Source organism: Oncorhynchus kisutch, unplaced genomic scaffold (genome assembly GCF_002021735.2).
Source record: "Oncorhynchus kisutch isolate 150728-3 unplaced genomic scaffold, Okis_V2 Okis07a-Okis12b_hom, whole genome shotgun sequence".
In the NCBI taxonomy this organism is placed as follows: Eukaryota; Metazoa; Chordata; class Actinopteri; order Salmoniformes; family Salmonidae; genus Oncorhynchus; species Oncorhynchus kisutch.
In genome coordinates this window covers 11,521,999-11,548,917 of record NW_022261984.1, presented here as the reverse complement: position 1 = coordinate 11,548,917, position 26,919 = coordinate 11,521,999, and the positions used below count along the sequence as shown (strand labels likewise).

Genomic DNA, 26,919 nt, shown 5'->3' with positions numbered 1-26,919 from the left:
AATTGTAGGGACTAGGGGTTGGTTCTGGACAGTAGGGGCTAGGTTTTGTTTCTGGACAGTAGGGACTAGGGGTTGGTTCTGGACAGTAGGGGCTAGGTTTTTTTCTGGACAGTAGGGACTAGGGGTTGGTTCTGGACAGTAGGGGCTAGGTTTTTTTCTGGACAGTAGGGACTAGGGGTTGGTTCTGGACAGTAGGGGCTAGGTTTTTTTCTGGACAGTAGGGACTAGGGGTTGGTTCTGGACAGTAGGGGCTAGGTTTTTTTCTGGACAGTAGGGACTAGGGGTTGGTTCTGGACAGTAGGGGCTAGGTTTTGTTTCTGGACAGTAGGGTCTAGGGGTTGGTTCTGGACAGTAAGGGCTAGGTTTTGTTTCTGGACAGTAGGGGCTAGGTTTTGTTTGTTTTCAACATCAGGGCTTTTTTCCAACATCAGGGCTGTTTTCCAACATCAGGGCTGTTTTCCAACATCAGGGCTGTTTTCCAACATCAGGGCTGTTTTCCATCATAATGATGTTTGTTTCCAACATCAGGGCTGTTTTCCAACATCAGGGCTGTTTTCCAACACCAGGGCTGTTTTCCAACATCAGGGCTGTTTTCCAACATCAGGGCTGTTTTCCAACATAATGATGTTTGTTTCCAACATCAGGGCTGTTTTCCAACATCAGGGCTGTTTTCCAACATCAGGGCTGTTTTCCAACATAATGATGTTTGTTTCCAACATCAGGGCTGTTTTCCAACATCAGGGCTGTTTTCCAACATAATGATGTTTGTTTCCAACACCAGGGCTGTTTTCCAACATCAGGGCTGTTTTCCAACATAATGATGTTTGTTTCCAACATCATGGCTGTTTTCCAACATCAGGGCTGTTTTCCAACATCAGGGCTGTTTTCCAACATAATGATGTTTGTTTCCAACATCAGGGCTGTTTTCCATCATAATGATGTTTGTTTCCAACATCAGGGCTGTTTTCCATCATAATGATGTTTGTTTCCAACATGCTGTTTTAAATCCGCTAAGTGATTTGTTTCCTTGCCACGATACTAACGAGTAATTTGTTCAACGATCAGATGATAGCACCATGCCCAGAAACCTGCTCCTCTTATTCTCTGTCCCCAACGCTCTAGGCGACCAGTTTTGATAGCCTTTAGCCGCACCCTCATACTACTCCTTCTCTGTTCCGCGGGTGATGTGGAGGTAAACCCAGGCCCTGCATGTCCCCAGGCACCCTCATTTGTTGACTTCTGTGTTAGAAAAAGCCTTGGTTTCATGCATGTCAACATCAGAAGCCTCCTCCCTAAGTTTGTCTTACTCACTGCTTTAGCACACTCTGCTAACCCTGATGTCCTTGCTGTGTCTGAATCCTGGCTCAGGAAGGCCACCAAAAATTCAGAGATTTCCATACCCAACTATAACATCTTCCGTCAAGATAGAACTGCCAAAGGGGGAGGAGTTGCAGTTTACTGCAGAGATAGCCTGCAAAGTAATGTCATACTTTCCAGGTCCATACCCAAACAGTTCGAACTACTAATTTTGAAAATTACTCTCTCCAGAAATAAGTCTCTCACGGTTGCCGCCTGCTACCGAACCCCCCTCAGCTCCCATTTGTGAATTGATCGCCCCCCATCTAGCTTCAGAGTTTGTTCTGTTGGGTGACCTAAACTGGGATATGCTTAACACCCCGCCAGTCCTACAATCTAAGCTAGATGCCCTCAATCTCACACAAATCATCAAGGAACCCACCAGGTACAACCCTAACTCTGTAAACAAGGGCACCCTCATAGACGTCATCCTGACCAACTGGCCCTCCAAATACACCTCCGCTGTCTTCAACCAGGATCTCAGCGATCACTGCCTCATTGCCTGTATCCGCTACGGAGCCGCAGTCAAACGACCACCCCTCATCACTGTCAAACGCTCCCTAAAACACTTCTGTGAGCAGGCCTTTCTAATCGACCTGGCCCGGGTATCCTGGAAGGACATTGACCTCATCCCGTCAGTTGAGGATGCCTGGTCATTCTTTAAAAGTAACTTCCTCACCATTTTAGATAAGCATGCTCCGTTCAAAAATGCAGAACTAAGAACAGATACAGCCCTTGGTTCACCCCAGACCTGACTGCCCTCGACCAGCACAAAAACATCCTGTGGCGGACTGCAATAGCATCGAATAGTCCCCGTGATATGCAACTGTTCAGGGAAGTCCGGAACCAATACACGCAGTCAGTCAGGAAAGCTAAGGCCAGCTTCTTCAGGCAGAAGTTTGCATCCTGTAGCTCCAACTCCAAAAAGTTCTGGGACACTGTGAAGTCCATGGAGAACAAGAGCACCTCCTCCCAGCTGCCCACTGCACTGAGGCTAGGTAACACGGTCACCACTGATAAATCCATGATTATCGAAAACTTCAATAAGCATTTCTCAACGGCTGGCCATGCCTTCCGCCTGGCTACTTCAACCTCGGCCAACAGCTCCGCCCCCCCCGCAGCTCCTCGCCCAAGCCTCTCCAGGTTCTCCTTTACCCAAATCCAGATAGCAGATGTTCTGAAAGAGCTGCAAAACCTGGACCCGTACAAATCAGCTGGGCTTGACAATCTGGACCCTCTATTTCTGAAACTATCTGCCACCATTGTCGCAACCCCTATTACCAGCCTGTTCAACCTCTCTTTCATCTCGTCTGAGATCCCCAAGGATTGGAAAGCTGCCACAGTCATCCCCCTCTTCAAAGGGGGAGACACCCTGGACCCAAACTGTTACAGACCTATATCCATCCTGCCCTGCCTATCTAAGGTCTTCGAAAGCCAAGTCAACAAACAGGTCACTGACCATCTCGAATCCCACCGTACCTTCTCCGCTGTGCAATCTGGTTTCCGAGCCGGTCATGGGTGCACCTCAGCCACACTCAAGGTACTAAACGACATCATAACCGCCATCGATAAAAGACAGTACTGTGCAGCCGTCTTCATCGACCTTGCCAAGGCTTTCGACTCTGTCAATCACCATATTCTTATCGGCAGACTCAGTAGCCTCGGTTTTTCGGATGACTGCCTTGCCTGGTTCACCAATTACTTTGCAGACAGAGTTCAGTGTGTCAAATCGGAGGGCATGCTGTCCGGTCCTCTGGCAGTCTCTATGGGGGTGCCACAGGGTTCAATTCTCGGGCCGACTCTTTTCTCTGTGTATATCAATGATGTTGCTCTTGCTGCGGGCGATTCCCTGATCCACCTCTACGCAGACGACACCATTCTATATACTTTCGGCCCGTCTTTGGACACTGTGCTATCTAACCTCCAAACAAGCTTCAATGCCATACAACACTCCTTCCGTGGCCTCCAACTGCTCTTAAACGCTAGTAAAACCAAATGCATGCTTTTCAACCGGTCGCTGCCTGCACCTGCATGCCCGACTAGCATCACCACCCTGGATGGTTCCGACCTAGAATATGTGGACGTCTATAAGTACCTAGGTGTCTGGCTAGACTGCAAACTCTCCTTCCAGACTCATATCAAACATCTCCAATCGAAAATCAAATCAAGAGTCGGCTTTCTATTCCGCAACAAAGCCTCCTTCACTCAAGCCGCCAAGCTTACCCTAGTAAAACTGACTATCCTACCGATCCTCGACTTCGGCGATGTCATCTACAAAATGGCTTCCAACACTCTACTCAGCAAACTGGATGCAGTCTATCACAGTGCCATCCGTTTTGTCACTAAAGCACCTTATACCACCCACCACTGCGACTTGTATGCTCTAGTCGGCTGGCCCTCGCTACATATTCGTCGCCAGACCCACTGGCTCCAGGTCATCTACAAGTCTATGCTAGGTAAAGCTCCGCCTTATCTGAGCTCACTGGTCACGATGGCAACACCCATCCGTAGCACGCGCTCCAGCAGGTGTATCTCACTGATCATCCCTAAAGCCAACACCTCATTCGGCCGCCTTTCGTTCCAGTACTCTGCTGCCTGTGACTGGAACGAATTGCAAAAATCGCTGAAGTTGGAGACTTTTATCTCCCTCACCAACTTCAAACATCAGCTATCTGAGCAGCTAACCGATCGCTGCAGCTGTACATAGTCTATTGGTAAATAGCCCACCCTTTTCACCTACCTCATCCCCATACTGTTTTTATTTATTTACTTTTCTGCTCTTCTGCACACCAATATCTCTACCTGTACATGACCATCTGATCTTTTATCACTCCAGTGTTAATCTGCAAAATTGTAATTATTTGCCTACCTCCTCATGCCTTTTGCACACATTGTATATAGACCCCCCCTTTGTTTTCTACTGTGTTATTGACTTGTTAATTGTTTACTCCATGTGTAACTCTTTGTTGTATGCTCACACTGCTATGCTTTATCTTGGCCAGGTCGCAGTTGCAAATGAGAACTTGTTCTCAACTAGCCTACCTGGTTAAATAAAGGTGAAATAAAAAAATAAAATAAAATGACTGGTTGTGTTCTTGCGACATTTAAAGGTCCTTTTAATCGTTAAATTACGTCTTTATTATTTGGCCCATACATTTTTTTTATAGACTTCCCCCAAATGTCACAGTGTGATTCGTATTTAGTGTAAGGGTTAATTTAGAGGGTTCTGCCAGTGATGTTGGTAGAGGACGATATAATCTGACCATGTTTTGATCCTGAGTCTGTGTGTTTCTCTCTCTCTCTCTCTCTCTCTCTCTCTCTCTCTCTCTCTATTTCTCTCTCTCTATTTCTCTCTCTCTATTTCTCTCTCTCTATTTCTCTCTCTCTATTTCTCTCTCTCTATTTCTCTCTCTCTCTCTCTCTCTCTCTCTCTGTCTCTCTCTGTCTCTCTGTCTCTCTGTCTATATGTGTCTCTGTCTGCCAGTGTCTGTAGCCCTGTCCTCAGTGCAGGAGGACGTAGACAGCCTCAGACTGGTGAGGAGGGTGGACTCTTCTCCCAGACCGCCCCCAGCCGTCTCAGAGGAAGACTTATCAGTAGCCTCCCTCCTGGACATTCCTTCCTGGGCGGAGCCTATGGGCCACACCCACTCCGAGAGCATGCATGGGCTATTGGAGGATCTGGAGATCACAACGTATGTCAGTCAGAGAATGAGCCAATCAGCTTCATGGATGGATGAGAATATTTGTATATTTAATTTACCTGTCGGCTTTAGTAAGAGAGGAGAATTCTACAGAGTTTGAGACTCATTATCAATCTGTCAATCCAGTACATCATCAGAATTTAATATTGTCAATACCTGATAGCTCCTCCAGATTATCATAATAATAACAATAATATGAATAATAATATATAATAATTATAGTGATTATAATAATTGTTGCTTATATTATATAGTCGTATAGAATGTCTCTTCGGAGTTAAAATGTAAATGTAATAATAACCCAGTGTTCATGTCATTCATGTTTCAGGGAGCTGAGCCCCAACCCGTGGACTTTGGAGGACACGGTAACAAGGGAGTCCACCACCAACAGCGAGCAAGTAAGTCCCCCTCTGAACGTGATTGGAGCAGAAACATGGAGACTAGCATCTCAGGTGTATGGCCCCCAGTACCAAACCAGAGACCAGCCTCAGGGCCAGCGCAGCAGAAGTAGCAGTGGTCTGCTCCACCCTCAAGTGGGCGCCACTGGGCCTCTGCCAGCTGGTGTTGACCAAATGTCCCCACCGGGGCGAGGCGAGGTTGAGGGTGAGCGCTGGCTGTCGCCGGAACAGCTCAGGATATCGACTCCCATAGTGATCAGTGACTTTGGTCTGAGTCTGTCAGAGTCTGAGCAGGCAGAGACAGACTTCAGAGAACTCTGTGTTGGGTTTAGGGAGATGCCACTGGACAGGACCCTGAACCCTAAAACCAAAGCCAGGTTCTCCAGAGAGGCCAGCACAGAAATCTATGACCACAGTCATTTAGCTGAGTCTGACGGTAGCAACGCGTGTTCGCCTGAGAACCGTAGTCAGGCTTGTTCGCCTCAGGACTGTAGCCATGGTCCGGCAAGTCTGGCCATGGCTGAGGAGGCTGACCAGAGAACAGTGGCTGAGGAGGCTGACCAGAGAACAGAAAAGCACATAGAAGAGATAACGGCTCGTTTCTACCGGGCCATGTACGGCTCAGAAGAAGTCCTGCAGGTCACTGAGATGGTCCCCGATCCCCACAGGTCCGAAGACCGGTCAGAGAAACGCCTGGAGCTGGTAGCTCTCAGAAAGAACCAATCACAGGTGGAGACACAGCTTTCGTTTATTGACGAGCCAGGAGAGGGTTGTGCCATGGCTCACTACAGCATGGTAGAGCAAACCAACGTCCAAAAGGGCATTGTTCGGCCGAAGCAAAGTCCGGCAACCAGCGAGTTCACTCCGATGACACGTGACTCACCTGACAGGCACCCTAGCTTTATCACTGTCCGACCAGAACCTGATCACGTCATAGTGAGGGCAAAAACATCCGGCATGTTCATGCCAGTTACCCCCCAGTCCACTGGCCAAGACACAACACTGTATTCACATCTCACTAACTACAGACCTCTGACTCCTGATTCAGAAATGGAGTGCCTGTCACCTGACTCTCTACGGGGTCTCTCACCCATGGAAGAAGGGTTCATTACCGTAGCTAGACTTTCATCCCCTGAGTCCGTAATGTCCATTGGCGCCTACAGGGCAATTTCGCCTGACTCCCCTCTCCGCGAGCGTAGGGTAATGTCTCCAGATTCTGCCAGGGCATTCCGTGAAAGCAGGCCTCTTTCTCCCGAGTCGGATGGGTCTAGATTTTCATCCAAGGTTAAAGCCTACTTTATAGAGAGTAGAGAACCGTCATACTCTCCTTCAGACATATACAAGGGTAAAAAAGATTCCTGTGATTCAGAGATAGCAGATAGTGCTCTTGGTACCCTCTCTCCTTCCCACACCGATATCACCCGGAGTCACCTCTCTCCTTACTACCCAGATAGCATCCGGAGTCCCCTCTCCCCTTACCATACAGATAGCATCCGGAGTCCCCTCTCCCCTTCCTACACCGATATTATCCGGAGACCCTTCTCTCCTTACCATTCAGACAGTGTTCTGAGTTCCCTATCCCCTTTGTCCTCTGAGGTGTTTTCTGATGACATATGGTCCCCATCGCCAGAGTTGTATGAATTGGTGACTGAGAGTAGGACCCTGTCCCCGAACTCCCCAGTACCTGAGTATGACACACCTGTACCTGAAACACCTGTACCTGACACACCTGTACCTGAGGCACCTGTACCTGACACACCTGCACCTGAGACACCTTTACCGGAGACTGATAGTATCATGATCCTAGGAAACTATAGGTCGTGGTCACCTGTTCACCTGTCGTGGTCAGCTGTGACATCAGAGATGGGCTATGCAGATCTGTTGTTCACTGAGTGCAGAGCATCCTCCCCAGAGTCTGTTACTTTGTTGGATGAGTATAGGCAGCTTTCACCTAACTCGCCGGCTCCTCAACACAAACCCTCAGTGCTTGAGGAAAGTTCACTCTGTGATTCAATAGATAGATCCTTTTCACCTGAATCTTTTACTTCAGACCTAGACTATTCTGAGCTCTGTCTTGAGGAATTGTATGCCGTGGAAAGACCTGATTCTCCTAATTCAATATTGTCAGAAGTAGATACAGTAGCTGAAAGAGACTTGGCAAAACATAGACCACCGTCACCGGGATCTGATCCAGATAGTGAAACAGAAATGGAATGGGAGTTCATCCAGTTGTCGTCCCTTCCTGAGCACAGATCCCAGATCTGTACAGATCTCAGATCTCCTGAGTCATTCGGTTCAGACAGTGATGGAGTCCTTATATATCTTGACCATTTCTTAACTGACACGAGGCCATCTTCACCTAAATCTGATACGTTGTTGGATGATTGTAGGCCCTTCTCTCCAGACTCTCCACTTCCTGAGTTTAGTTTGACGTTAGCTGAATATAAAATGTATCCGTCTAGAAGTAGACCCTCCTCACCAGCCTCAGTAACATCAGAATTTGAGTACTCTAGTTTAAGTCATGGAGAATCAGTAACTGAAAACCGATCGGAATCACCAGATCCGGGGATGTTACAAATTCCACAGTATAGAGCTAACTTCCTTGATTTTGTAGTTCCTGTGAAAAAAATCTCATCGGCAATAGAAATTGGTGAATTGAAATTCAGACCCCTGTCACCAGAATCAGTGACTTCAGAAGATGAGCATTCCTTCCTTGAGCTCTTGTTTTCCGAGTCTAGATCATCCTCTCCAGAGTCTGTTGCATCATTTGATGAGTTCAGGCTCCTCTCTCCTGACTCTCCAGTTCCTCACTTCATGTCTCAATGTTGCGATTGTTATTTATCTTTCACTGGAAGTAGATGTTCATCACCAGAATCAGTAACTTCAGATATTGAATTCTCTGGGTTCTGTCTTGAGGAGCTGTTTGCTGAAGACAGAGCAGATTCACCTGAATCATTTATATCAGAGAGTGAATTTGTTGAGACAGTTGAAAGAGGTTCACAATTCAGACCTGGACATTGTGATTATTATTTGTTGTACGATGTGTGTAGGTCTACATCACCTTTGTCTGTAACTTCAGATCTTGAATATCGTGGTTTGTACAGACCAGATTCCCCTTCAGATAGTGAATTTACAGTGACAGATCAAAGTAGCCTATCTGAGTATAGACCACTCTCACCAGAATCAGTGACTTCAGAAGATGGTTATACCTTCCTTGAGCTCTTGTTTACAGAGTCTAGACCATCTTCACCTGAATCTATAACGTCGTTAAATGAGTACAGGCCTCTCTCTCCTGACTCTCCTATTCCTGAGTTCAGATCACATTGTTGTGATTATTATTTGCTATTCACAGAAGATAGATCTTCGTCACCACAATCAGTCACCTCAGACATTGAATTCTCTGAGTTCTGTCTTGAGGAATTGATTGCTGAGGACAGAGCAGATTCTCCTGAATCGATATATTCAGACAGTGAATTTCTGGATCAATTGGAAGCAGAACTTGTTCCTCCAGTCTTGCATGAATCAGCTTCTCCATTTTCTGATTCTCTCCCTCACTCTATTCAATCTGAAACATCTATCAACAAATTCATCTCACCTGCCTTAGTCCACTCTGACGCTGAGCACAGAGAAACCAAAACAGACATATTATCTTCCACAACAATTGCAACAGAAGACTCTGTTGAGGCTAAAACCACATTACCAGTTGCAGCTAAAACAGCATTTATACAGCTTGACTTGAGTGATGAGAAATGTTTGTCGTTGTTACCAGCTGCTGTAATGATGCCAGTAAAGCAAGAGCCAGCTAATTCTCTTGATGAGGTAGATGAAGACAATTTGAAACACCAAGATACATCTGAAGTCAAACCTTTATCTCCTCAGTCAGTCTTGTCAGAAAGTGGTTCACAATTCAGACATGGACATTGTGATTATTACTTGTTGTACAATGAGAGTATTTCTCCGATACCTGAATCTGTAACCAGATTTGAAGATCATAGACCTCTTTCTCTTGACTCACCTAATACACATTCCAGACCTGGACATTGTGATTATTATTTGTTGTACGATGTGTGTAGGTCTACATCACCTTTGTCTGTAACTTCAGATCTTGAATATTGTGGTTTGTACCGACCAGATTCCCCTTCAGATAGTGCATTTACAGTGACAGATCAAAGTAGCCTATCTGAGTATAGACCACTCTCACCAGACTCAATTACTTCAGAAGGGGACTTTACCTTCCTTGAGCTCTTGTTTTCCGAGTCTAGGCCATCCTCTCCAGAGTCTGTTGCATCATTTGATGAGTACAGGCTCCTCTCTCCTGACTCTCCAGTTCCTCACTTCATGCCTCAATGTTGCGATTGTTATTTATCTTTCACTGGAAGTAGATGTTCATCACCAGAATCAGTAACTTCAGATATTGAATTCTCTGAGTTCTGTCTTGAGGAACTGTTTGCTGAAGACAGAGCAGATTCACCTGAATCATTTATATCAGAGAGTGAATTTGTTGAGTCAGTTGAAAGAGGTCTAATTAAACTCAGATCCTTGTCACCAGAATCAGTTACTTCAGAAGGTGATTATACCTTCCTTGAGCTCTTTGTTGCTGAGTCTAGACCATCTTCACGTGATTCTACTACTTCAAAAGATGGATATCGAGTTCTATCTCCTGATTCCCCAATCCCACAATTTAGACCAACAATAATTGAGTCGTCAGTGTCATTGTTTAGCAGATCTTCGTCATCTATTTCAGTAACTTCAGACATTGAAGAATCTGGCATCTATCTTGAGGATTTTGTCAATGAAGAGAGGCCATATTCCCCAGAATATTTTATGTCAGAGAGTGAATTTGTAGAAGCAGCTGAAGGAGGTTTCATCAAATTCAGACCCCTGTCACCAGAATCAGTAACTTCAGAAGATGGTTATACCTTCCTTGAGCTCTTGTTTACAGAGTCTAGACCATCTTCACCTGAATCTATAACATCGTTAAATGAGTACAGGCCTCTCTCTCCAGACTCTCCTATTCCTGAGTTCAGATCACATTGTTGTGATTATTATTTGCTACTCACAGAAGATAGATCTTCGTCACCACAATCAGTCACCTCAGACATTGAATTCTCTGGATTTAGCCTTGAGGAAATGGTTGTTGAGGACAGAGCAGATTCTCCTGAATCAATATATTCAGACAGTGAGTTTCAGGATCAATTGCACGAATCCGCTTCTCCAGTTTCTGATTCTCTCCCTCACTCTATTCAATCTGAAACATCTATCAACAAATTCATCTCACCTGCCTTAGTCCACTCTGAAGCTGAGCACAGAGAAACCAAAACAGTCCTATTATCTACCACAACAATGGCAACAGAAGACTCTGTTGTTGCTAAAACCACATTGCCAGTTGCAGCTAAAACAGCATTTATACAGCTTGACTTGAGTGATGAGAAATGTTTGTCGTTGTTACCAGCTGCTGTAATGATGCCAGTAAAGCAAGAGCCAGCTAATTCTCTTGATGAGGGAGATAAAGACAGTATGATACACCAAGATACATCTGAAGTCAAACCTTTATCTCCTGAGTCAGTCTTTTCAAAAAGTGGTTCACAATTCAGACCTGGACATTGTGATTATTATTTGTTGTACGATGTGTGTAGGTCTACATCACCTTTGTCTGTAACTTCAGATCTTGAATATCGTGGTTTGTACCGACCAGATTCCCCTTCAGATAGTGAATTTACAGTGACAGATCAAAGTAGCCTATCTGAGTATAGACCACTCTCACCAGAATCAATGACTTCAGAAGGGGACTTTACCTTCCTTGAGCTCTTGTTTGCAGAGTCTAGACCATCTTCACCCGAATCTGTAACATCATTTGATGAGTACAGGCTCCTCTCTCCTGACTCTCCAGTTCCTCACTTCATGCCTCAATGTTGCGATTGTTATTTATCTTTCACTGAAAGTAGATGTTCATCACCAGAATCAGTAGCTTCAGATATTGAATTCTCTGAGTTCTGTCTTGAGGAACTGTTTGCTGAAGACAGAGCAGATTCACCTGAATCATTTATATCAGAGAGTGAATTTGTTGAGTCAGTTGAAAGAGGTCTAATTAAACTCAGATCCTTGTCACCAGAATCAGTAACTTCAGAAGGTGATTATACCTTCCTTGAGCTCTTTGTTGCTGAGTCTAGACCATCTTCACCTGATTCTATTACTTCAAATGACGAATATCGAGCTCTATCTCCTGATTCCCCAATCCCACAATTTAGTCCCTCAGTCATTGAGTCGTCAGTGTCATTGTTTAGCAGATCTTCGTCACCTATTTCAGTAACTTCAGACTTTGATGAATCTGGCTTCTATCTTGAGGATTTTGTCAATGAAGAGAGGCCATATTCTCCAGAATATTTTGTGTCAGAGAGTGAATTTGTAGAAGCAGCTGAAGGAGGTTTCATCAAATTCAGACCCCTGTCACCAGAATCAGTAACTTCGGAAGATGGTTATACCTTCCTTGAGCTCTTGTTTACAGAGTCTAGACCATCTTCACCTGAATCTATAACATCGTTAAATGAGTACAGGCCTCTCTCTCCTGACTCTCCTATACCTGATTTCAGATCACATTGTTGTGATTATTATTTACTACTCACAGAAGATAGATCTTCGTCACCACAATCAGTCACCTCAGACATTGAATTCTCTGGATTTAGCCTTGAGGAATTGATTGCTGAGGACAGAGCAGATTCTCCTGAATCGATATATTCAGACAGTGAATTTCTGGATCAATTGGAAGCAGAACTTGTTCCTCCAGTCTTGCATGAATCAGCTTCTCCATTTTCTGATTCTCTCCCTCACTCTATTCAATCTGAAACATATATCAACAAATTCATCTCACCTGCCTTAGTCCAGTTTGAATCTGAGCACAGATATACCAAAACAGACATATTATCTACCACAACAATGGTAACACAAGACTCTGTTGAGGCTAAAACCGCGTTACCAGTTGCAGCTAAAACAGCATTTATACAGCTTGACTTAAGTGATGAGAAATGTTTGTCGTTGTTACCAGCTGCTGTAATGATGCCAGTAAAGCAAGAGCCAGCTAATTATCTTGATGAGGGAGATAAAGACAGTATGATACACCAAGATACATCTGAAGTCAAACCTTTATCTCCTCAGTCAGTCTTGTCAGAAAGTGGTTCACAATTCAGACATGGACATTGTGATTATTACTTGTTGTACAATGAGAGTACTTCTCCGATACCTGAATCTGTAACCAGATTTGAAGATCATAGACCTCTTTCTCCTGACTCACCTAATACACAATCCAGACATGGACATTGTGATTATTATTTGTTGTACGATGTGTGTCGTTCTACATCACCTTTGTCTGTAACTTCAGACCTTGATTACCGTGGTTTGTACAGACCAGATGTCCCTTCAGATAGTGCATTTACAGTGACAGATCAAAGTAGCCTATCTGAGTATAGACCACTCTCACCAGAATCAATGACTTCAGAAGGGGACTTTACCTTCCTAGAGCTCTTGTTTTCCGAGTCTAGGCCATCCTCTCCAGAGTCTGTTGCATCATTTGATGAGTACAGGCTCCTCTCTCCTGACTCTCCAGTTCCTCACTTCATGCCTCAATGTTGCGATTGTTATTTATCTTTCACTGGAAGTAGATGTTCATCACCAGAATCAGTAGCTTCAGATATTGAATTCTCTGGGTTCTGTCTTGAGGAACTGTTTGCTGAAGACAGAGCAGATTCACCTGAATCATTTATATCAGAGAGCGAATTTGTTGAGTCAGTTGAAAGAGGTCTAATTAAACTCAGATCCTTGTCACCAGAATCAGTAACTTCAGAAGGTGATTATACCTTCCTTGAGCTCTTTGTTGCTGAGTCTAGACCATCTTCACGTGATTCTACTACTTCAAAAGACGAATATCGAGCTCTATCTCCTGATTCCCCAATCCCACAATTTAGACCAACAATAATTGAGACGTCAGTGTCATTGTTTAGCAGATCTTCGTCACCTGTTTCAGTAACTTCAGACATTGAAGGATCTGCCTTCTATCTTGAGGAATTTTTCAATGAAGAGAGACCATATTCTCCAGAATCTTTTGTGTCAGAGAGTGAATTCGTAGGTGCAACTGAAGGAGGTTTGATAAAATTCAGACCCCTGTCACCAGAATCAATCACATCAGAAGATGGTTATACCTTCCTTGAGCTCTTGTTTACAGAGTCTAGACCATCTTCACCTGAATCTATAACATCGTTAAATGAGTACAGGCCTCTCTCTCCTGACTCTCCTATTCCTATTTTCAGATCACATTGTTGTGATTATTATTTGCTACTCACAGAAGATAGATCTTCGTCACCACAATCAGTCACCTCAGACATTGAATTCTCTGGATTTAGCCTTGAGGAATTGATTGCTGAGGACAGAGCAGATTCTCCTGAATCAATATATTCAGACAGTGAGTTTCAGGATCAATTGGAAGCAGAACTTGTTCCAGTCTTGCATGAATCAGCTTCTCCATTTTCTGATTCTCTCCCTCACTCTATTCAATCTGAAACATATATCAACAAATTCATCTCACCTGCCTTAGTCCAGTTTGAATCTGAGCACAGATATACCAAAACAGACATATTATCTACCACAACAAGGGTAACACAAGACTCTGTTGAGGCTAAAACCGCGTTACCAGTTGCAGCTAAAACAGCATTTATACAGCTTGACTTAAGTGATGAGAAATGTTTGTCGTTGTTACCAGCTGCTGTAATGATGCCAGTAAAGCAAGAGCCAGCTAATTCTCTTGATGAGGTAGATGAAGACAATTTGAAACACCAAGATAAATCTGAAGTCAAACCTTTATCTCCTGAGTCAGTCTTGTCAGAAAGTGGTTCACAATTCAGACCTGGACATTGTGATTATTATTTGTTGTACGATGTGTGTAGGTCTACATCACCTTTGTCTGTAACTTCAGATCTTGAATATCGTGGTTTGTACCGACCAGATTCCCCTTCAGATAGTGAATTTACAGTGACAGATCAAAGTAGCCTATCTGAGTATAGACCACTCTCACCAGAATCAATGACTTCAGAAGGGGACTTTACCTTCCTTGAGCTCTTGTTTGCAGAGTCTAGACCATCTTCACCCGAATCTGTAACATCATTTGATGAGTACAGGCTCCTCTCTCCTGACTCTCCAGTTCCTCACTTCATGCCTCAATGTTGCGATTGTTATTTTTCTTTCACTGAAAGTAGATGTTCATCACCAGAATCAGTAGCTTCAGATATTGAATTCTCTGAGTTCTGTCTTGAGGAACTGTTTGCTGAAGACAGAGCAGATTCACCTGAATCATTTATATCAGAGAGTGAATTTGTTGAGTCAGTTGAAAGAGGTCTAATTAAACTCAGATCCTTGTCACCAGAATCAGTAACTTCAGAAGGTGATTATACCTTCCTTGAGCTCTTTGTTGCTGAGTCTAGACCATCTTCACCTGATTCTATTACTTCAAATGACGAATATCGAGCTCTATCTCCTGATTCCCCAATCCCACAATTTAGTCCCTCAGTCATTGAGTCGTCAGTGTCATTGTTTAGCAGATCTTCGTCACCTATTTCAGTAACTTCAGACTTTGAAGAATCTGGCTTCTATCTTGAGGATTTTGTCAATGAAGAGAGGCCATATTCTCCAGAATATTTTGTGTCAGAGAGTGAATTTGTAGAAGCAGCTGAAGGAGGTTTCATCAAATTCAGACCCCTGTCACCAGAATCAGTAACTTCGGAAGATGGTTATACCTTCCTTGAGCTCTTGTTTACAGAGTCTAGACCATCTTCACCTGAATCTATAACATCGTTAAATGAGTACAGGCCTCTCTCTCCTGACTCTCCTATACCTGATTTCAGATCACATTGTTGTGATTATTATTTACTACTCACAGAAGATAGATCTTCGTCACCACAATCAGTCACCTCAGACATTGAATTCTCTGGATTTAGCCTTGAGGAATTGATTGCTGAGGACAGAGCAGATTCTCCTGAATCGATATATTCAGACAGTGAATTTCTGGATCAATTGGAAGCAGAACTTGTTCCTCCAGTCTTACATGAATCAGCTTCTCCAGTTTCTGATTCTCTCCCTCACTCTATTCAATCTGAAACATATATCAACAAATTCATCTCACCTGCCTTAGTCCAGCTTGAATCTGAGCACCGATATACCAAAACAGACATATTATCTACCACAACAATGGCAAAACAAGACTCTGTTGAGGCTAAAACCGCGTTACCAGTTGCAGCTAAAACAGCATTTATACAGCTTGACTTAAGTGATGAGAAATGTTTGTCGTTGTTACCAGCTGCTGTAATGATGCCAGTAAAGCAAGAGCCAACTAATTCTCTTGATGAGGTAGATGAAGACAATTTGAAACACCAAGATAAATCTGAAGTCAAACCTTTATCTCCTGAGTCAGTCTTGTCAGAAAGTGGTTCACAATTCAGACCTGGACATTGTGATTATTATTTGTTGTACGATGGGAGTATTTCTCCGATACCTGAATCTGTAACAAGATTTGAAGATCATAGACCTCTTTCTCCTGACTCACCTAATACACAATCCAGACCTGGACATTGTGATTATTATTTGTTGTACGATGTGTGTAGGTCTACATCACCTTTGTCTGTAACTTCAGATCTTGAATATCGTGGTTTGTACAGACCAGATTTCCCTTCAGATAGTGCATTTACAGTGACAGATCAAAGTAGCCTATCTGAGTATAGACCACTCTCACCAGAATCAATGACTTCAGAAGGGGACTTTACCTTCCTTGAACTCTTGTTTTCCGAGTCTAGGCCATCCTCTCCAGAGTCTGTTGCATCATTTGATGAGTACAGGCCCCTCTCTCCTGACTCTCCAGTTCCTCACTTCATGCCTCAATGTTGCGATTGTTATTTATCTTTCACTGGAAGTAGATGTTCATCACCAGAATCAGTAACTTCAGATATTGAATTCTCTGAGTTCTGTCTTGAGGAACTGTTTGCTGAAGACAGAGCAGATTCACCTGAATCATTTATATCAGAGAGTGAATTTGTTGAGTCAGTTGAAAGAGGTCTAATGAAACTCAGACCCTGGTCACCAGATTCAGTAACTTCAGAAGGTGATTATACCTTCCTTGAGCTCTTTGTTGCTGAGTCTAGACCATCTTCACCTGAATCTATAACATCGTTAAATGAGTACAGGCCTCTCTCTCCTGACTCTCCTATTCCTGATTTCAGATCACATTGTTGTGATTATTATTTGCTACTCACAGAAGATAGATCTTCGTCACCACAATCAGTCACCTCAGACATTGAATTCTCTGGATTTAGCCTTGAGGAATTGATTGCTGAGGACAGAGCAGATTCTCCTGAATCAATATATTCAGACAGTGAGTTTCAGGATCAATTGGAAGCAGAACTTGTTCAAGTTTTGCATGAATCAGCTTCTCCAGTTTCTGATTCTCTCCCTCACTCTATTCAATCTGAAACATCTATCAACAAATTCATCTCACCTGCCTTAGTCCACTCTGAAGCTGAGCACAGAGAAACCAAAACAGGCCTATTATCTACCACAACAATTGCAACAGAAGTCTCTGTTGAGGCTAAAACCACATTGCCAGTTGCAGCTAAAACAGCATTTATACAGCTTGACTTGAGTGATGAGAAATGTTTGTCGTTGTTACCAGCTGCTGTAATGATGCCAGTAAAGCAAGAGCCAGCTAATTATCTTGATGAAGTAGATGAATACAATTTGAAACACCCAGATACATCTGATGTTAATACTTTACCTCCTGCGTCAGTCTTTTCAAAAAGTAGTTCACAATTCAGACCTGGACATTGTGATTATTATTTGTGGTACGATGTGTGTAGGTCTACATCACCTTTGTCTGTACCTTCAGATCTTGAATATCATGGTTTGTACAGACCAGATTCCCCTTCAGATAGTGCATTTACAGTGACAGATCAAAGTAGCCTATCTGAGTATAGACCACTCTCACCAGACTCAATTACTTCAGAAGGTGACTTTACCTTCCTTGAGCTCTTGTTTTCCGAGTCTAGGCCATCCTCTCCAGAGTCTGTTGCATCATTTGATGAGTACAGGCCCCTCTCTCCTGACTCTCCAGTTCCTCACTTCATGCCTCAATGTTGCAATTGTTATTTATCTTTCACTGGAAGTAGATGTTCATCACCAGAATCAGTAACTTCAGATATTGATTTCTCTGAGTTCTGTCTTGAGGAACTGTTTGCTGAAGACAGAGCAGATTCACCTGAATCATTTATATCAGAGAGTGAATTTGTTGAGTCAGTTGAAAGAGGTCTAATGAAACTCAGACCCTGGTCACCAGATTCAGTAACTTCAGAAGGTGATTATACCTTCCTTGAGCCCTTGGTTGCTGAGTCTAGACCATCTTCACCTGATTCTATCACTTCAAATGACAAATATCGAGCACTATCTCCTGATTCCCCAATCCCACAATTTAGACCCACAATAATTGAGTCGTCAGTGTCATTGTTTAGCAGATCTTCGTCACCTATTTCAGTAACTTCAGACATTGAAGAATCTGGCTTCTATCTTGAGGATTTTGTCAATGAAGAGAGGCCATATTCTCCAGAATCTTTTGTGTCAGAGAGTGAATTTGTAGAAGCAGCTGAAGGAGGTTTCATCAAATTCAGACCCCTGTCACCAGAATCAGTAACTTCGGAAGATGGTTATACCTTCCTTGAGCTCTTGTTTACAGAGTCTAGACCATCTTCACCTGAATCTATAACATCGTTAAATGAGTACAGGCCTCTCTCTCCTGACTCTCCTATTCCTGATTTCAGATCACATTGTTGTGATTATTATTTACTACTCACAGAAGATAGATCTTCGTCACCACAATCAGTCACCTCAGACATTGAATTCTCTGGATTTAGCCTTGAGGAATTGATTGCCGAGGACAGAGCAGATTCTCCTGAATCAATATATTCAGACAGTGAGTTTCAGGATCAATTGGAAGCAGAACTTGTTCCAGTCTTGCATGAATCAGCTTCTCCATTTTCTGATTCTCTCCCTCACTCTATTCAATCTGAAACATCTATCAACAAATTCATCTCACCTGCCTTAGTCCAGTTTGAATCTGAGCACAGATATACCAAAACAGACATATTATCTACCACAACAATGGTAACACAAGACTCTGTTGAGGCTAAAACCGCGTTACCAGTTGCAGCTAAAACAGCATTTATACAGCTTGACTTAAGTGATGAGAAATGTTTGTCGTTGTTACCAGCTGCTGTAATGATGCCAGTAAAGCAAGAGCCAGCTAATTATCTTGATGAGGGAGATAAAGACAGTATGATACACCAAGATACATCTGAAGTCAAACCTTTATCTCCTCAGTCAGTCTTGTCAGAAAGTGGTTCACAATTCAGACATGGACATTGTGATTATTACTTGTTGTACAATGAGAGTACTTCTCCGATACCTGAATCTGTAACCAGATTTGAAGATCATAGACCTCTTTCTCCTGACTCACCTAATACACAATCCAGACATGGACATTGTGATTATTATTTGTTGTACGATGTGTGTCGTTCTACATCACCTTTGTCTGTAACTTCAGACCTTGATTACCGTGGTTTGTACAGACCAGATGTCCCTTCAGATAGTGCATTTACAGTGACAGATCAAAGTAGCCTATCTGAGTATAGACCACTCTCACCAGAATCAATGACTTCAGAAGGGGACTTTACCTTCCTAGAGCTCTTGTTTTCCGAGTCTAGGCCATCCTCTCCAGAGTCTGTTGCATCATTTGATGAGTACAGGCTCCTCTCTCCTGACTCTCCAGTTCCTCACTTCATGCCTCAATGTTGCGATTGTTATTTATCTTTCACTGGAAGTAGATGTTCATCACCAGAATCAGTAGCTTCAGATATTGAATTCTCTGGGTTCTGTCTTGAGGAACTGTTTGCTGAAGACAGAGCAGATTCACCTGAATCATTTATATCAGAGAGCGAATTTGTTGAGTCAGTTGAAAGAGGTCTAATTAAACTCAGATCCTTGTCACCAGAATCAGTAACTTCAGAAGGTGATTATACCTTCCTTGAGCTCTTTGTTGCTGAGTCTAGACCATCTTCACGTGATTCTACTACTTCAAAAGACGAATATCGAGCTCTATCTCCTGATTCCCCAATCCCACAATTTAGACCAAGAATAATTGAGACGTCAGTGTCATTGTTTAGCAGATCTTCGTCACCTGTTTCAGTAACTTCAGACATTGAAGGATCTGCCTTCTATCTTGAGGAATTTTTCAATGAAGAGAGACCATATTCTCCAGAATCTTTTGTGTCAGAGAGTGAATTCGTAGGTGCAACTGAAGGAGGTTTGATAAAATTCAGACCCCTGTCACCAGAATCAATCACATCAGAAGATGGTTATACCTTCCTTGAGCTCTTGTTTACAGAGTCTAGACCATCTTCACCTGAATCTATAACATCGTTAAATGAGTACAGGCCTCTCTCTCCTGACTCTCCTATTCCTATTTTCAGATCACATTGTTGTGATTATTATTTGCTACTCACAGAAGATAGATCTTCGTCACCACAATCAGTCACCTCAGACATTGAATTCTCTGGATTTAGCCTTGAGGAATTGATTGCTGAGGACAGAGCAGATTCTCCTGAATCAATATATTCAGACAGTGAGTTTCAGGATCAATTGGAAGCAGAACTTGTTCCAGTCTTGCATGAATCAGCTTCTCCATTTTCTGATTCTCTCCCTCACTCTATTCAATCTGAAACATATATCAACAAATTCATCTCACCTGCCTTAGTCCAGTTTGAATCTGAGCACAGATATACCAAAACAGACATATTATCTACCACAACAATGGTAACACAAGACTCTGTTGAGGCTAAAACCGCGTTACCAGTTGCAGCTAAAACAGCATTTATACAGCTTGACTTAAGTGATGAGAAATGTTTGTCGTTGTTACCAGCTGCTGTAATGATGCCAGTAAAGCAAGAGCCAGCTAATTCTCTTGATGAGGTAGATGAAGACAATTTGAAACACCAAGATAAATCTGAAGTCAAACCTTTATCTCCTGAGTCAGTCTTGTCAGAAAGTGGTTCACAATTCAGACCTGGACATTGTGATTATTATTTGTTGTACGATGTGTGTCGGTCTACATCACCTTTGTCTGTAACTTCAGACCTTGATTACCGTGGTTTGTACAGACCAGATGTCCCTTCAGATAGTGCATTTACAGTGACAGATCAAAGTAGCCTATCTGAGTATAGACCACTCTCACCAGAATCAATGACTTCAGAAGGGGACTTTACCTTCCTAGAGCTCTTGTTTTCCGAGTCTAGGCCATCCTCTCCAGAGTCTGTTGCATCATTTGATGAGTACAGGCTCCTCTCTCCTGACTCTCCAGTTCCTCACTTCATGCCTCAATGTTGTGATTGTTATTTATCTTTCACTGGAAGTAGATGTTCATCACCAGAATCAGTAACTTCAGATATTGAATTCTCTGAGTTCTGTCTTGAAGAACTGTTTGCTGAAGACAGAGCAGATTCACCTGAATCATTTATATCAGAGAGTGAATTTGTTGAGTCAGTTGAAAGAGGTCTAATTAAACTCAGACCCTGGTCACCAGATTCAGTAACTTCAGAAAGTGATTATACCTTCCTTGAGCTCTTGGTTGCTGAGTCTAGACCATCTTCACGTGATTCTATTACTTCAAATGACGAATATCGAGCTCTATCTCCTGATTCCCCAATCCCACAATTTAGTCCCTCAATCATTGAGTCATCAGTGTCGTCATTCTTTAGCCGATCTTCGTCACCTATTTCAGTAACTTCAGACATTGAAGGATCTGCCTTCTATCTTGAGGAATCTTTCAATGAAGAGAGACCATATTCTCCAGAATCTTTTGTGCCAGAGAGTGAATTCATAGAAGCAACTGAAGGAGGTTTGATAAAATTCAGACCCGTGTCACCAGAATCAATAACATCAGAAGATGGTTATACCTTCCTTGAGCTCTTGTTTGCAGAGTCTAGACCATCTTCACCTGAATCTGTAACATCATTTGATGAGTACAGGCCTCTCTCTCCTGACTCTCCTATTCCTGAGTTCAGATCACAATGTTGTGATTATTATTTGCTATTCACAGAAGATAGATCTTCGTCACCACAATCAGTAACCTCAGACATTGAATTCTCTGGATTTAGCCTTGAGGAAATGGTTGTTGAGGGCAGAGCAGATTCTCCTGAATCATTTATATCAGAGAGTGAATTTGTTGAGTCAGTTGAAAGAGGTCTAATGAAACTCAGACCCTGGTCACCAGATTCAGTAACTTCAGAAGGTGATTATACCTTCCTTGATCTCTTTGTTGCTGAGTCTAGACCATCTTCACCTGATTCTATCACTTCAAATGATGAATATCGAGCACTATCTCCTGATTCCCCAATCCCACAATTTAGACCCACAATAATTGAGTCGTCAGTGTCATTGTTTAGCAGATCTTCGTCACCTATTTCGGTAACTTCAGACATTGAAGGATCTGGCTTCTATCTTGAGGATTTTGTCAATGAAGAGAGGCCATATTCTCCAGAATCTTTTGTGTCAGAGAGTGAATTTGTAGAAGCAGCTGAAGGAGGTTTCATCAAATTCAGACCCCTGTCACCAGAATCAGTAATTTCGGAAGATGGTTATACCTTCCTTGAGCTCTTGTTTACAGAGTCTAGACCATCTTCACCTGAATCTATAACATCGTTAAATGAGTACAGGCCTCTCTCTCCTGACTCTCCTATTCCTGATTTCAGATCACATTGTTGTGATTATTATTTGCTACTCACAGAAGATAGATCTTCGTCACCACAATCAGTCACCTCAGACATTGAATTCTCTGGATTTAGCCTTGAGGAATTGATTGCTGAGGACAGAGCAGATTCTCCTGAATCAATGTATTCAGAGAGTGAGTTTCAGGATCAATTGGAAGCAGAACTTGTTCCAGTCTTGCATGAATCAGCTTCTCCATTTTCTGATTCTCTCCCTCACTCTATTCAATCTGAAACATATATCAACAAATTCATCTCACCTGCCTTAGTCCAGTTTGAATCTGAGCACAGATATACCAAAACAGACATATTATCTACCACAACAATGGTAACACAAGACTCTGTTGAGGCTAAAACCGCGTTACCAGTTGCAGCTAAAACAGCATTTATACAGCTTGACTTAAGTGATGAGAAATGTTTGTCGTTGTTACCAGCTGCTGTAATGATGCCAGTAAAGCAAGAGCCAGCTAATTCTCTTGATGAGGGAGATAAAGACAATTTGAAACACCAAAATAAATCTGAAGTCAAACCTTTATCTCCTGAGTCAGTCTTGTCAGAAAGTGGTTCACAATTCAGACCTGGACATTGTGATTATTATTTGTTGTACGATGTGTGTCGTTCTACATCACCTTTGTCTGTAACTTCAGACCTTGATTACCGTGGTTTGTACAGACCAGATGTCCCTTCAGATAGTGCATTTACAGTGACAGATCAAAGTAGCCTATCTGAGTATAGACCACTCTCACCAGAATCAATGACTTCAGAAGGGGACTTTACCTTCCTAGAGCTCTTGTTTTCCGAGTCTAGGCCATCCTCTCCAGAGTCTGTTGCATCATTTGATGAGTACAGGCTCCTCTCTCCTGACTCTCCAGTTCCTCACTTCATGCCTCAATGTTGCGATTGTTATTTATCTTTCACTGGAAGTAGATGTTCATCACCAGAATCAGTAGCTTCAGATATTGAATTCTCTGGGTTCTGTCTTGAGGAACTGTTTGCTGAAGACAGAGCAGATTCACCTGAATCATTTATATCAGAGAGCGAATTTGTTGAGTCAGTTGAAAGAGGTCTAATTAAACTCAGATCCTTGTCACCAGAATCAGTAACTTCAGAAGGTGATTATACCTTCCTTGAGCTCTTTGTTGCTGAGTCTAGACCATCTTCACGTGATTCTACTACTTCAAAAGACGAATATCGAGCTCTATCTCCTGATTCCCCAATCCCACAATTTAGACCAAGAATAATTGAGACGTCAGTGTCATTGTTTAGCAGATCTTCGTCACCTGTTTCAGTAACTTCAGACATTGAAGGATCTGCCTTCTATCTTGAGGAATTTTTCAATGAAGAGAGACCATATTCTCCAGAATCTTTTGTGTCAGAGAGTGAATTCGTAGGTGCAACTGAAGGAGGTTTGATAAAATTCAGACCCCTGTCACCAGAATCAATCACATCAGAAGATGGTTATACCTTCCTTGAGCTCTTGTTTACAGAGTCTAGACCATCTTCACCTGAATCTATAACATCGTTAAATGAGTACAGGCCTCTCTCTCCTGACTCTCCTATTCCTATTTTCAGATCACATTGTTGTGATTATTATTTGCTACTCACAGAAGATAGATCTTCGTCACCACAATCAGTCACCTCAGACATTGAATTCTCTGGATTTAGCCTTGAGGAATTGATTGCTGAGGACAGAGCAGATTCTCCTGAATCAATATATTCAGACAGTGAGTTTCAGGATCAATTGGAAGCAGAACTTGTTCCAGTCTTGCATGAATCAGCTTCTCCATTTTCTGATTCTCTCCCTCACTCTATTCAATCTGAAACATATATCAACAAATTCATCTCACCTGCCTTAGTCCAGTTTGAATCTGAGCACAGATATACCAAAACAGACATATTATCTACCACAACAATGGTAACACAAGACTCTGTTGAGGCTAAAACCGCGTTACCAGTTGCAGCTAAAACAGCATTTATACAGCTTGACTTAAGTGATGAGAAATGTTTGTCGTTGTTACCAGCTGCTGTAATGATGCCAGTAAAGCAAGAGCCAGCTAATTCTCTTGATGAGGTAGATGAAGACAATTTGAAACACCAAGATAAATCTGAAGTCAAACCTTTATCTCCTGAGTCAGTCTTGTCAGAAAGTGGTTCACAATTCAGACCTGGACATTGTGATTATTATTTGTTGTACGATGTGTGTCGGTCTACATCACCTTTGTCTGTAACTTCAGACCTTGATTACCGTGGTTTGTACAGACCAGATGTCCCTTCAGATAGTGCATTTACAGTGACAGATCAAAGTAGCCTATCTGAGTATAGACCACTCTCACCAGAATCAATGACTTCAGAAGGGGACTTTACCTTCCTAGAGCTCTTGTTTTCCGAGTCTAGGCCATCCTCTCCAGAGTCTGTTGCATCATTTGATGAGTACAGGCTCCTCTCTCCTGACTCTCCAGTTCCTCACTTCATGCCTCAATGTTGTGATTGTTATTTATCTTTCACTGGAAGTAGATGTTCATCACCAGAATCAGTAACTTCAGATATTGAATTCTCTGAGTTCTGTCTTGAAGAACTGTTTGCTGAAGACAGAGCAGATTCACCTGAATCATTTATATCAGAGAGTGAATTTGTTGAGTCAGTTGAAAGAGGTCTAATTAAACTCAGACCCTGGTCACCAGATTCAGTAACTTCAGAAAGTGATTATACCTTCCTTGAGCTCTTGGTTGCTGAGTCTAGACCATCTTCACGTGATTCTATTACTTCAAATGACGAATATCGAGCTCTATCTCCTGATTCCCCAATCCCACAATTTAGTCCCTCAATCATTGAGTCATCAGTGTCGTCATTCTTTAGCCGATCTTCGTCACCTATTTCAGTAACTTCAGACATTGAAGGATCTGCCTTCTATCTTGAGGAATCTTTCAATGAAGAGAGACCATATTCTCCAGAATCTTTTGTGCCAGAGAGTGAATTCATAGAAGCAACTGAAGGAGGTTTGATAAAATTCAGACCCGTGTCACCAGAATCAATAACATCAGAAGATGGTTATACCTTCCTTGAGCTCTTGTTTGCAGAGTCTAGACCATCTTCACCTGAATCTGTAACATCATTTGATGAGTACAGGCCTCTCTCTCCTGACTCTCCTATTCCTGAGTTCAGATCACAATGTTGTGATTATTATTTGCTATTCACAGAAGATAGATCTTCGTCACCACAATCAGTCACCTCAGACATTGAATTCTCTGGATTTAGCCTTGAGGAAATGGTTGTTGAGGGCAGAGCAGATTCTCCTGAATCATTTATATCAGAGAGTGAATTTGTTGAGTCAGTTGAAAGAGGTCTAATGAAACTCAGACCCTGGTCACCAGATTCAGTAACTTCAGAAGGTGATTATACCTTCCTTGATCTCTTTGTTGCTGAGTCTAGACCATCTTCACCTGATTCTATCACTTCAAATGATGAATATCGAGCACTATCTCCTGATTCCCCAATCCCACAATTTAGACCCACAATAATTGAGTCGTCAGTGTCATTGTTTAGCAGATCTTCGTCACCTATTTCGGTAACTTCAGACATTGAAGGATCTGGCTTCTATCTTGAGGATTTTGTCAATGAAGAGAGGCCATATTCTCCAGAATCTTTTGTGTCAGAGAGTGAATTTGTAGAAGCAGCTGAAGGAGGTTTCATCAAATTCAGACCCCTGTCACCAGAATCAGTAATTTCGGAAGATGGTTATACCTTCCTTGAGCTCTTGTTTACAGAGTCTAGACCATCTTCACCTGAATCTATAACATCGTTAAATGAGTACAGGCCTCTCTCTCCTGACTCTCCTATTCCTGAGTTCAGATCACAATGTTGTGATTATTATTTGCTATTCACAGAAGATAGATCTTCGTCACCACAATCAGTCACCTCAGACATTGAATTCTCTGGATTTAGCCTTGAGGAAATGGTAGTTGAGGGCAGAGCAGATTCTCCTGAATCATTTATATCAGAGAGTGAATTTGTTGAGTCAGTTGAAAGAGGTCTAATGAAACTCAGACCCTGGTCACCAGATTCAGTAACTTCAGAAGGTGATTATACCTTCCTTGATCTCTTTGTTGCTGAGTCTAGACCATCTTCACCTGATTCTATCACTTCAAATGATGAATATCGAGCACTATCTCCTGATTCCCCAATCCCACAATTTAGACCCACAATAATTGAGTCGTCAGTGTCATTGTTTAGCAGATCTTCGTCACCTATTTCGGTAACTTCAGACATTGAAGGATCTGGCTTCTATCTTGAGGATTTTGTCAATGAAGAGAGGCCATATTCTCCAGAATCTTTTGTGTCAGAGAGTGAATTTGTAGAAGCAGCTGAAGGAGGTTTCATCAAATTCAGACCCCTGTCACCAGAATCAGTAATTTCGGAAGATGGTTATACCTTCCTTGAGCTCTTGTTTACAGAGTCTAGACCATCTTCACCTGAATCTATAACATCGTTAAATGAGTACAGGCCTCTCTCTCCTGACTCTCCTATTCCTGATTTCAGATCACATTGTTGTGATTATTATTTGCTACTCACAGAAGATAGATCTTCGTCACCACAATCAGTCACCTCAGACATTGAATTCTCTGG

General features: G+C 42.5%; 1 protein-coding gene across 1 annotated transcript in view; it reads left to right on the top strand.

The window, feature by feature from the left end:
- LOC109887481 (ankyrin-2) overlaps positions 1 to 26,919 on the top strand; it is a 248,117-nt gene that overhangs the window by 197,157 nt on the left and 24,041 nt on the right. Inside the window, 2 exon segments of the mRNA XM_031814795.1 lie at positions 4,841 to 5,048; positions 5,386 to 5,455. Coding sequence (XP_031670655.1) covers positions 4,841 to 5,048; positions 5,386 to 5,455 — 278 coding nt within the window.